We start from the raw sequence: 12,044 nt of genomic DNA on the forward strand, positions 1-12,044 counted from the left end.
TAATTTTTATTTCTTTCTGAACTTGTTTCTCCCTCTGATGTTTTTTCAAAGAAAAAAAAATTCCCTTCAGTACCAAAGAATAGAAAGGTCCCCTTCTACATTTCTTATTAGGAAAAAAAAGTAAGTATTAAATGAAAGGGCAGAAAATAAGATCAGGGTTACTATTATTCAGTGTATCCTATTTGTTGTTAACATCTCATTTCTGATTTCATTTCTGGCTGGTAACTCAATATGTATATTAGTCTTATTTGTGGGGATTTTTTTGAATTATAAAAATTAGGAGAGAAAGGAAACTGCCTATATGGCAAATATAGACTCAAATTTACTGCCTGCCGATGCAGGGGACACGGGTTCATGCCCCGGTCTGGGAAAATCCCACATGCGTGGAGCGGCTGGGCCCATGAGCCACGGCCCCTGAGCCTGAGCGTCCGGAGCCTGTGCTCCGCAATGGGAGAGGCCACAACAGTGAGAGGCCCGCATACCAAAAATAAATAAATAAATATATATATATATATAGAGAGAGAGAGAGAGAGAGAGACTCAAATTTAATTTATTTTTTAAAAGATCAGGTTAATCTTTTCCCACATCAACGGAATGCTCTTAAACATAGAAATTACAATCATCATATCACATCTTTGTAATTAACCATATCATAAATTTTTTGAAAATAAGGATTGATTTTATCTCTTTTGTGTCAGTCTTTTCACATAGCATACTTGTGAACCTGTTACAGCTAAAATCATTACCCTTCTGGATACACAACATTTTATTTCCATATTAAAAATATTTCATCATATTTCAATACCGATATTTAAATACATCTGATTATACTTTAAATCATTTAAGTTTCTTTGTTTACCATCAAGTCAACTAGAGACATTAGGGTCTAACTCACCAGTTGAGGTATAAAGGTATGATTCTGTTTGTTGTGGCACTAGCTGTTCTTTTATGATCTATCTCAGACCCAAGATTTTTTTTATCAGGGTGTGTAGAGCAAGGTAGGAGTACAGTGATTGGCTTCTGGAAAAGATGTGTTGATGGGTGCTGAACATGAATCAGAGGGCTTGTGGATAGTACTGAGTAGGAAGTATCTTGCTGAGTTTTTAAATATGCCACCAGAGATGGGTCAATTGGTTGGACCTATACAAAGAAAAAATAGATATATATTCCTATATTTTAATAGCAGAAGATACAAAGTATCAGCACATTTCTAAGTCAATTTCCTGAAAATTTAATAGAACATAGTTTTATACATTTTTCTCTACATTGTTAGCTGGAATCTACACTATATTAATTTATAAAAGATCACAGGATTTGGTCTTCTTTTTGCAAAGTCTTTCTGAAATCTAGGTTCCTTGCTCTATGTTATAAATAACTGAGAAACACTCTTAACTGTAGGCAAAAAAATGACCTAGAAAACAAAATAGACATTTTATATAATTTCTAATTAGAACTATTGTTAGATCAAGTGATCTTCAGAAACTAGAAAAACAAGACTATATTTATTTGTTTCCTCTCACATAAGAATGGCTGATAAAAATAGCTAACATGATTCCAAAATTTCAAAGTTTATGGAAAATATTCTTGAATAAATTGTACATAATATGATTTCTTCCTAACTTTTCTTCTTTGCTTACCACTTATGGTAACAACTGGGAGAAACTAGGAGAGCATGAGGGAGAGTTAGGCTAGAAGGAAATATTGAGGAAATATGTCTTCTAAAATATACATTGATATGTCATTGTACACCTTGTAAATAATGTTTGTATGTATTAAATTCTCATCCCAGAAAAGTACTGTTTAATAATTAAATATAACTAAGTATTTACAATCATAAGTATTTTAATTGATTAACCTTTCTTTTAACCATCCTCTCAGGTGGAAAGCTTGAATCATACGAAAGTCCCAATGTCTGGCATTAATTCTATCATAGATACTCAACATTTGTTTTTGTCAACAAATATCATAAATAAAACAACACAAAAAATTAGCTATAAAAAGCTTTAAAATAAGGCAGGGATTTATTTTGGAATGAGATTTAATATGCTCCAAATCATCACTATATCAATGATGACACTGTAAGTTAGGTTATTAAAAGTATAAGAATTCATTTACTGTTATATTAAATATTTGTATCTTCTCAATCCTGTTTGGATGACGTTAGATGACCCACAAAATCTAGGAGAAGAAACTCACCAGTTTTTAATATTTACCTTTAATTGTACAAGTACTGGTGAGCTGAAAACTCCTGGAGGGTAATTTAAGGATATTTGAGAATCCATGCTTGGCTTAAGAGTAAGGCCTTTCTTTGTTACTGTCAAGGACTCTTTCTTTAAACAAGACACAACAGAAAAGATACCCAACTTATAAACTTTCACTTCAGCACAGGTCACCTGTGTGGATTTAAGGACATTAAGACAATGACATTAAAGGACATTAATAGTGCATTGCTCTGGAAGTACATGCTGTACATATTCTCTGGCTATGGGAAAAAACAACAACTATATGCTGTCCCTGTAATCTCCCACATTTGAGAATTACTTCATTAACCCCAAATGGATGGTCCTTTCATGAGATCAAGTAGAAGTAGATACTAGGAGTTTCTCAAATTTGAACTACATGATAGAAAAGAGAGAAATAAATGTATTTTAAAATTTAAATTATTCCCCACAAAAGGTAAACGGATAATGGGTAATCACATTTAGTGTTTTCACAAATATTAATTATATTTGGAATCCTATCCTGGACTTGGACTTTAAATATTGCCCTTTATCCAGAAGATTTAACAATGTTTTAAGAATTCCAAGGACTGAAAAATTTCATCATTTGGGTAGTTTACACAAATCCTACAGCACTTATAGTATCAGCAAATTCTTCCTGCTGACAATTCACAATCTCTTGATAAAGTCATTTTCTCTATTTCTCTCTTCCATGCAGGGGGAGCAGATGATTGCAAAGAGACACATTTGTGTTTCTTTTTTATATAGTGACATTTAAATTTGGAATGCATATATGCAGGGACATATTCAAGCTTTTTTATCACAAAAAAGGAATTGAGTACATACATGAAAACAAAATTATCTACTCATATAATCACCAAAGCTTAAAATGAAGAGGAAGACTTAGAAGTAATCTGGTCTATTCATGCTTCCCTGAACATCAGCTGGGCTCCACCCAGGCATGAGAGGATATTCATGAAGACACACACACAAACATTTCAGGGACAGTAACAATGGAAAATAATCTATCATTTGAAAACTGATTAAGGAAGAGATTTCACAATATCTTGTCATGAATCCATTGTTGGGAAAATTCAGGGCATGATGGATGTTCTTAATTGGCCAGAGGGAAAATGGTGAGAGGTAAGAAAGAAAGGTTTTCTGGGAACTCATTATGGTTGCCATGCAGTTAGAGTACATTTGGTAGGTTCTGGGGAAATGGAAGGGTTTTTAAGCAGGGGAGTGTCAAGAGCAGAACTCTGATGATGGTTTGTCTGACTCCAGAATTAGAATTCTTAAATGTTGTATGAACCACATAAAAATTTGGAAGGAACCTAGAGTTTAAATTTTCTTGAGCTAAATATAGGGATAACAACCATTAGAAAACTATGAAAGAAAAGTATATGCTTTTATTTTTTTCAGTAGACTTTGGCTCTCTTATTTTTTTCTTTTGCATTTTCTATTTGCTAATCATCTTGTATACCCGTTTGGTGAAAAGCATATGTGCTATGAACTGTTTTTGTTTTTATTATGATAGTCACACAGATGGGTCAAGATTAAAAAGCCACACGTAAGGGCAATGATAACTAGACTATTATACTTACAGACTTCCTAGACTAAATATAAAATGTTTTCGTTGCATGAATTGGCATAATTAGAACAGGCTTAGTTTTCATATTCAACTGTATAACATTGTTTGTAACTCAGAAAAGACCCAAATCAGAAGAGATAAATTAAAAAGAATTGTTTGCATGTGTGGCTTTTTTTTTTAATATTTATTCCCTGCCCTCTTCTTCAAATAATGATATAAAGATGAAAACTTATATAAAGCTGAAAAGACAAATATTTTAATTATTTAAAAATAAGTTCAGTGATCCACAGAAGAACCTTAAACTTTAACTCCCATCAACTCTATGCTAAGTTTGATAATTATGTATATATTCTTTCTTCAAAACATATGAACTTGTCACCATGGATGGCTTGAGAGTTATTATAAGAAAGTTTACCATGAAAAAGATAATTTATTAACTACTAACATGTGTTTATAGACATCCTTTTATCTTCTTAAGTGTTTTTTCTCATTTAATTCTTATTACCCTATCAGGTAGACACTATTATTGTATTCATTTTTTAGATGAAAATAATTGAGTCATATCAAGGTTACATAATTTACTCAAGTTCACATATCAGGAAAGTGTAGGAACCAAACTTCAGACCCAGCCAATCTTCCGCGACAACCCACATCCTAACTACCACATATACTGTTTTCCATGTACAGACTAATAACTAGACTTAATAACTGTCTCAAGGCATACACACACACACACACACACACAAATTGTTGTTTTTACATATTTTTCCAACCCATGAATGATAAAAATAAAGCTAACGTCATCTGGGGATCCTAGAATTCTTAAATTTAGACAGAGGTCCATCCCATTAGAAATGTTAGTCTAAAGCTAGTCTAAGGTGTAAAGCTAATTAAACCATGATGTTGGCTTTGTTTCCCAGGCAAAAATATAACACTTGCTGGGTCCTAGACTCAAGTTCTTCACTCCCAAATTTGACCAATAAGCTCTGCTCTTTTATCTTTATGGATAGCAAAACAAAACAAAACAAAACAAAAACACATGAATTCACCGGCATAAATCTTATCAACCCTTCCATTTTATACCAACGGAGTAATTGTATCTGTACTATGATCTGGTAGTCTGAGTAATAGTTAGAAGTCAAACAGCAAATGTATGTGTAGTCAAGGATTTACCAACCTTGTAACTTCCTCTCATTCCTTCCAGTGAATTTGGAGTCAGGTAACTTGATTGAAGGTCTACATCAGACACTTTCACCATGATGTCTCTGTAATTTCCCCTGTAATGTTCAGTAAATGGAATTGCAATGCATATTGGAAATGGAATTCTCTTTTCCATATCTGAGCACTCTACAGTGATAACATTGCTGACCAATTCTTCATTATCACTCACTATTAAAGAACTCATGTTATTAATTATCCGGCATTCTAGATGTTGTAGAACATAGGATGGTGCTGTAATATAACAAGACACTTGGGTGACAGTATCATCACTCAGCACATCAAGATACCTGCAGGGGAAAAAAAGGACATCATTTTTTCAAATATTTGATTTATAGACTGTATAGTGAAATGCCTAAGAGCACAAGCTCTAGAGACACGTTGTCATGGTATGAATCCCTGCTCTCCCACTTAGTAACTCTGTGACCTTGGGCAAGACACTTAACCTCTCTATGCCTCAGTTTCCTCAACTGTAAAATAATGATAAAATAATACCTATCTCATAGGAAGACTGAGAATTAAATGAACTATTATACAGTAAGTAATTAAAAAGGCGTGCCTGGCACTTAGAAAGTACTATATATATTAAGCTATTGTTACTATTGTTACTACTATTATTATTTAAGCAGACGATTCATTCCTGTTTTGTTCACTTCAAATATAAATCTGAAGATTGCTGAAGCTTCTTGATAAACCAAGTACTAGTGCCTGAATAGTCTTCTAAATTTTGAGGAAAGGTATAGATATGGTACTGGAATTGTTTATTACATTTTTAAGAAAAATAGAGAAAGGTACAAAAGTACTGTGAATGTATGTTTAATCAAAGTAAATAGAAACAGAATATTTACAGTCCTCAAAGAATGAATCCAAAAACTGATTTTGACAATTGGTTTTACTCTTGCTTTTTGTACCATCACCTTTGCCTAAGATTTTAGAGTCTTATAGATTTGAATTCAGTTTTGAGATCAGTCACTTACTATTTGTTTGACCTTTAACATCAACTATTATTATTAAAATAGCTAATATTTTAGCTCTTTCTATGTACCAGGTTTTAGGCTATACATTATTTCATTCAAATCCTCACACCATGGGTATGAGGTACTACTCACCCATGGGCAGGTACTACTATCATTACTATTTTACAGATAAAGAAACTGAAGTTTAGAAATTTTAACTTGCTGAGGATCACACAGATGGTAAGTTGTAGAATCAATAAATGAGTCCATCTATCTTTAACACAAAAGCCCAAACTTTCTAATATAATATCATACTTCCTCAAATCATTCCAAAACACTGGTTTCTTTATCCATTACAAACTGAAATGAATACCAGATTCACAATAATGTGAGGATTGAATGAGATAAAATATTTCAACCTCTTACAGTAGTGGGTTAACATAAATGAGTGTTCAATAAATGTTAGCTCTCTATGTTAAAACTACCAGCTTGCATTTCCTCTCTTCTCGCTATTTCTCATTTCATACCAGTGAAATGATTGAAATATAAACAATGTCAAAGAGAAATAAGAGGATCTTTATAAAATGCAGCATTAATATCAAGTTCTAGAATAATCAGCTTTTAATTATTTTTCAATTAGTAAATTGAATGCTATAGTGCCCCTTAACGCAGAAATCTAGAAAATATGTTGAAATTTCAGGGAGGGTTACTTATTTATATTTACAATTCTGAACCCATAAAGTTAAAAGGAATAGAAAATTATCCAGCACATGGGTCTGTTTGAGTCTTCTCTGATCATGGTGATAAAGGTATTTCAGAAAATTAGATACATTGTTTAATATAGGATACAATGATCCAGTCTTTTTCTAAATCATCATAGCATTACTTTATTCATAAATTAATTTAAATCTTTAATATCATAAAATAGACAGTGTTCAAATTTCCCATTGTTGTTTTTAATTAGTTTCTTTTATCTGAATCCAAATAAAAGCCACAAATTGCAGTCAGTAGGATGTGTGTTTACGTCTTTTGCATTATATATGTTTCCCCTCAATTTCTTCTGTCCTTCCTTCCTCCCTCCTTTCCTCCTTCCTCCCTCCCTCTCTCCCTCCCTTCCTTCCTTCCTTTTGGTCTTACTCTCACTCTCTTGGTCTCTTGCTCTCAGGCTGGGGGAATACTACAGATCCAGTCTTGTATAACTTCAAAAACGACTCTCTTTTGTGCCCTGGAAACCCAACTCAATACACTCTTCTTGCAAAAGACTGACAGATGAAGTAGGGCAAGGGGCCCTGTAAATGCTTCCATTTCCCCTAGACCTAATCAAATAGATCTAGTCCAGCCACTAAAATAATCACATTGGTTTATTCTAGTGTCGTTTCCCTTTGTATACACTAAGACAACTACCCTGGAAGAGATAGGCTTTTTTCAAAACACTCTCCCGGGAGGAATCACGACAGATTGTGAGCTAGGTTTTATTTATGACTCTCATCTTTCTTGTGGCATGATGGCTTCCTAGCCTGAGGAATTGCAATGAGTAGTCATCTTCTGAAACATGCAAGCCAAGCAAAATTGGTTTTCATGCCACAAAGAGGAAATCACTAACTAGGAAACACCTAAAGGAGGTGTTAGAGGGAGTGGTTCAGCAATGACTCATTAGTTGATGCTTTGAGTCATTTCTGAATGTGAGGATATGAAGTGTTAATGTTTTTCTCAAGCGAAATGGGCAACCGCATATTGACTACTTTCATAGTTGTTTTGCAGGGGCAGTAAGCCTTTCACACCGGGGGGGGGGGGTCTTTCACGGGTTAAATATTACTCCTGTGACACCTATAGAATTCATTAGATTTTCAGACATGCAGGAAAGCTTACAGCTAAACCAGCTCAACCTCTTCATTTTATAGATGAGACAACTAAGGTCAAAGCGCGCAAAATGACGTGCCTGAGATCATAGACTCATTCATTCTGTTGTCCTGGAAATGGTATTGTATTCTGAAAGAGCAGACACGGGATAAGTGAAGTTTGGCGGTGTGTGGGAGTGGAGAACGTGAGGGTTGTTGGGGGTGAAATAAATCAACATACTAATATTTAGCTGAGAGTGAACATCTGCCAAACAACAAGGCGCTAGGCCCTTCAGGTGATTTTCTCATTTGACCTTACCAAATAATCCCAGCAATAATTTCTATAAATAAGAAAATGGGGCTAAGAAATGAAACAAGTTGCCCAGGGTCACAGAACTAGTAAGTAATAAAACAGGAGATAAATTTAAGTCTGTCTCCCAAACCAATGATTTTTTTTTTTTATTCCCCATTACCTTCTAAGGGTCTTAATTTTACTGTGAAAATATGGCTTGTGAATATTTTATTTTATTTGGACAATTATGGATTATTATCCCCTTGTATAGGGGAGATAATTCACAAAATAGATCAGTCAGTTTCAACATATTTTTTCGAAGTCATGGGCTCTTTGAGAATCTGGTGAAAGCTCTGGACCATCTCCAAGGAGATAAAATAGGTGTGAAAATATACATTCAATTTTAGGAACCTCCCGAAGCTTATCCATGAGCCCTCCCAGAGTTCTTAACCCACGGGTTAAGAATTTGTGATGATTTATAAATCAGATAAATGTGAGAATTCATTTGAGGATATAAATAAAATAAATCTGAGGCTTGGAAATTCTCTTCTAATATTTGAACTCTGCAGTCTCCTAGTTTTTTCTTATGATAATCTAAAGAGTAGTGATTTAGGAATGTGTCCATGTTCTCGACAATTGTCCATTTTAACTACTTTCTTATACAGTCAATTCTTTCTTCCTTTAAAGAAACCTTTAATATTTTTCCTGAAACTATAAGAAACAAACAATATTATTAATAGCAGCCATAAACATTTTTATGGGAGTAATTTAAACTGAATTATTGATTTGTAATATCTTTTGGTGATCTGAAATGTATATATAAAATTTTATTCATGTATAAATATTGTTTTATATACAAGTAGAAACACATATAAGCAGGAATATACAAGCACCTCTCACATTGTATTTACTCACTCCTTTTCCATGATGTTATGCTTTTGCTTTAGACTCTCTGAATCACTGGGAAGAGGACTATTCACATATTTACTGGAGATATCACATGTTGTTGAGGATGTGGTAATCTCTTACTTTGGCTTTCTGAGGTCTCTTGAATTTCTCTTTCTCTTGTCTGGATTATGTCATGCATCTCTTCCCTGTTGCTATTTATGTTCTCAACAGTCATGTGTTCTATTTGTTTATCATCTTCATTTTCTGCATTATCTGGGAACATTTTGTTCTGTGACTCTTCTTGCCCTGTTACATCTCCCTTCAATGATGTATTGTTTTATTTTCCCACTAGTTCTGAACTCCTATGTATTTTTTTTTTTTAACTGAACCTGGTTTGTGTAATGACTTTCCTCTCCATTTGTGGGAGAAACAAGAAGCTGTTTCTATGACATTTTGTTCCCCTCTTGCAGCAATGTCTGTTGCTTTGATATCTTGAATGGTGGACATTGTCTGCAGTGGAGTACATTCATCATGCATGCCGCATAAATTACACATCTCCTTTTCTTCTTTCTTTAGAAATGTAGCAGTGCTCCCCAAATATTACTTCTTTTCATGAGGCAATCTATGAATGCAATGATTTCTACATACACACAGAGACACATTAAAAAGAGTAAATACAAAACTAAACCAAATTATGTTTCTCCACTGATATGTAATGAAATATGGAGAAATTACCCTAGAAATCTACAAAGACCCTTACTAGGCTTTTAAGCCTACCTCCCTTCTGAAGAAGTCATTTGCACAACTGTAATTCTTTTAACACATCTAGAAGTTGGGGATAAATTGCTTTTTAACATAGTAGAAAAGACTAAATCTAATCCCTCTTGCTTGTGAAAATGCTTTGAGTATTTGCAGAAAGGTATCATGACCCCCATCCATAAGATGCCATTCAACTGAAGCCAATATCTCCCTCAGTCATTCCTCATTTGGTATGATTCTGAGAATTGTTTTACTTCTTCGGATGTACTATGCAGTTTATCAATGATCCACATATAATTATTCACCTAAAGTTTAGCAGAGCTCTCCAGATGAGACTTGGGTAGCAGGCATACCAAAGCTACATTATTTCTGCTGATGCAGATGCTGTATTTTATTGGGTACTTTGTTTGCTATTATGATTAGATTAGGTTTATACTACTTCTCCTGCTGGACTTGTGATGACTGGAAATTTTCAAATGAATCTTTCAAAAATAGCTCTAATTATATCAATTCTCTGATTAGAACCTGGCTACTCAAGGACTAATAAACCAAGTGAAGCCTCTTTGCTCTGGTGTAAACCATCACCATGATCTAATCTGATATAATCTCTCACTCCATCCCCATTTCTTATTATTTTCCTGTTTGTTCATTCCTCCTCTCCTCACAGCTGGGGTCACTTGATGGCTTCTTACAGGCTTAGCAACTCTGCAATCTTTAGAATTCAATTCTGAACTCAAGAATATGTAATTTAAGGCCCTATAGCTCAGTGTTTTCAAAATCATCAGTAAATCATCCTTTAACTAGTCTAGCCTTATCATTGGGCTCCAGTTCTGACAACTTGTTTTTTATCTTGTATCTGAGACTCATGCTTTATTTTGAACTCCTATTCTGGTAGCTGAGTCATCATCATTTTCCATGAATGATCATTTGTGTTGCCTAGGACCACATTCAGTTCTCTCCAGAGATTCCATTCCTGGCTATGAGATCCAGCTGATGGTCTCTAGGTCATGCTGCCTTTGGACAGATTTCCCTCATGTCCACAGTCTGCCCTCTAGACCGAATTTCTTAACGTTATCTGGATTCCTGATTGATGAGACCTGCCTGCTTGCCTTGACACTACATTATTTAGAGTTAGATTTGATGATGCCACCTATCTTCTTATCTAGAGTAACTTGTTGTTGTCTGAGATCATAGACATCAGATACCATGTTCTTCCTGCCATGCTGTATTTCGCATCCATAACTGGCCCTATTCCCAAGAACCTGCACCCCACTTCGTGTGTGGGGGGGGTCTAATTTCATATCCCATCCCATCCCATTCTTCCCAGTGTTTTTTCAATTAACAGGTTCAAGTTCAAATAAGTCTAAAAATAGAGTATCATACTCCAATATGAAAAAACTGCTTGTCCTGCCTCACACTAATCCTATGTTTTCCTACTTCTAAGTGTTGGGTCCTACTAATAACATCTCTGCTGGAATGCTCTTTAAGGTACCCAGTTTCTGGCTGCATAAATCCAATTCATTCCTTAAGCTTCAGGTTAGTTACTGCATTTGTGCTAGTGAAATTCCCCACTCTAAAAATGGAATCTCACCTATTTCTGAAGACTTAACGCATTTCATTTTTATGTCTCTAATGGAATTAGCTTCAATGTCCCTTGCATTATTGTGCAATTGCCTTAACTGATTTCCCATGTTAAATTGTTAGTCCCTTGTGGACAGAGACTCTATCCTGGTTTTTGTACGCTCCTTAGCGCTCTCACAGTGGCTACTCAATCAATATTTCTTAGAGAAAGAATAAAGGAAATACTTGCCTTGTCTCCAGGTACAATAATTCTCTTTGTCAAGCAGTACATACAGCTGCTGTTAGGTGGAGCACAGAGTCCCTGTAGTATGTTCCAAGAGTTGGTGAAGGGCCTCACTGAGTTCTTGACCCAGAAAGACCACTGTGGCTATCCAAGTGGCCCCGCCAGCCCCTTCACAATGGTCTTCACCCAGGAGCTCCTGCTTTAGCATCAGGTTTTGTCTCCAAATCTGCTTCAATATTTGGCCTAGTTTACCTGAGCCTATGTCTTCTGTATCCATTTTATGCTCCACAGGTGGGATGTTTTCTAACAGCAAAGCCTAAAGGTTTAGCAAATTCAAGCTTGGCTGTGGTTTTTTTCCTTCTAAAATCTAGGAGATGATCCAAGTCAGCTAGCCAAGCACTTTCCTGCAACATAATAGTTTATTCAGCTTCTTGTTGACCAGTGAAAAGTTACTAGGTGACCAAAGGAGGGGCGTTCCT

At 34.9% G+C, this 12,044-nt stretch overlaps 1 protein-coding gene across 1 annotated transcript in view; it reads right to left on the reverse strand.

Moving 5' to 3' along the window:
• Window positions 1–11,842, reverse strand: part of DTHD1 (death domain containing 1) — a 69,702-nt gene extending 57,860 nt beyond the window's left edge. Inside the window, 9 exon segments of the mRNA XM_060013184.1 lie at window positions 896–1,140; window positions 2,214–2,393; window positions 4,988–5,318; window positions 9,030–9,150; window positions 9,153–9,376; window positions 9,378–9,433; window positions 9,435–9,604; window positions 9,607–9,642; window positions 11,572–11,842. Of these exon segments, the coding sequence (XP_059869167.1) occupies window positions 896–1,140; window positions 2,214–2,393; window positions 4,988–5,318; window positions 9,030–9,150; window positions 9,153–9,376; window positions 9,378–9,433; window positions 9,435–9,604; window positions 9,607–9,642; window positions 11,572–11,842 (1,634 nt within the window).
• Window positions 11,843–12,044: the final 202 nt, after the last annotated feature.

The sequence above is a fragment of the Delphinus delphis genome, chromosome 5 (assembly GCF_949987515.2).
Source record: "Delphinus delphis chromosome 5, mDelDel1.2, whole genome shotgun sequence".
Classification (NCBI taxonomy): domain Eukaryota; kingdom Metazoa; phylum Chordata; class Mammalia; order Artiodactyla; family Delphinidae; genus Delphinus; species Delphinus delphis.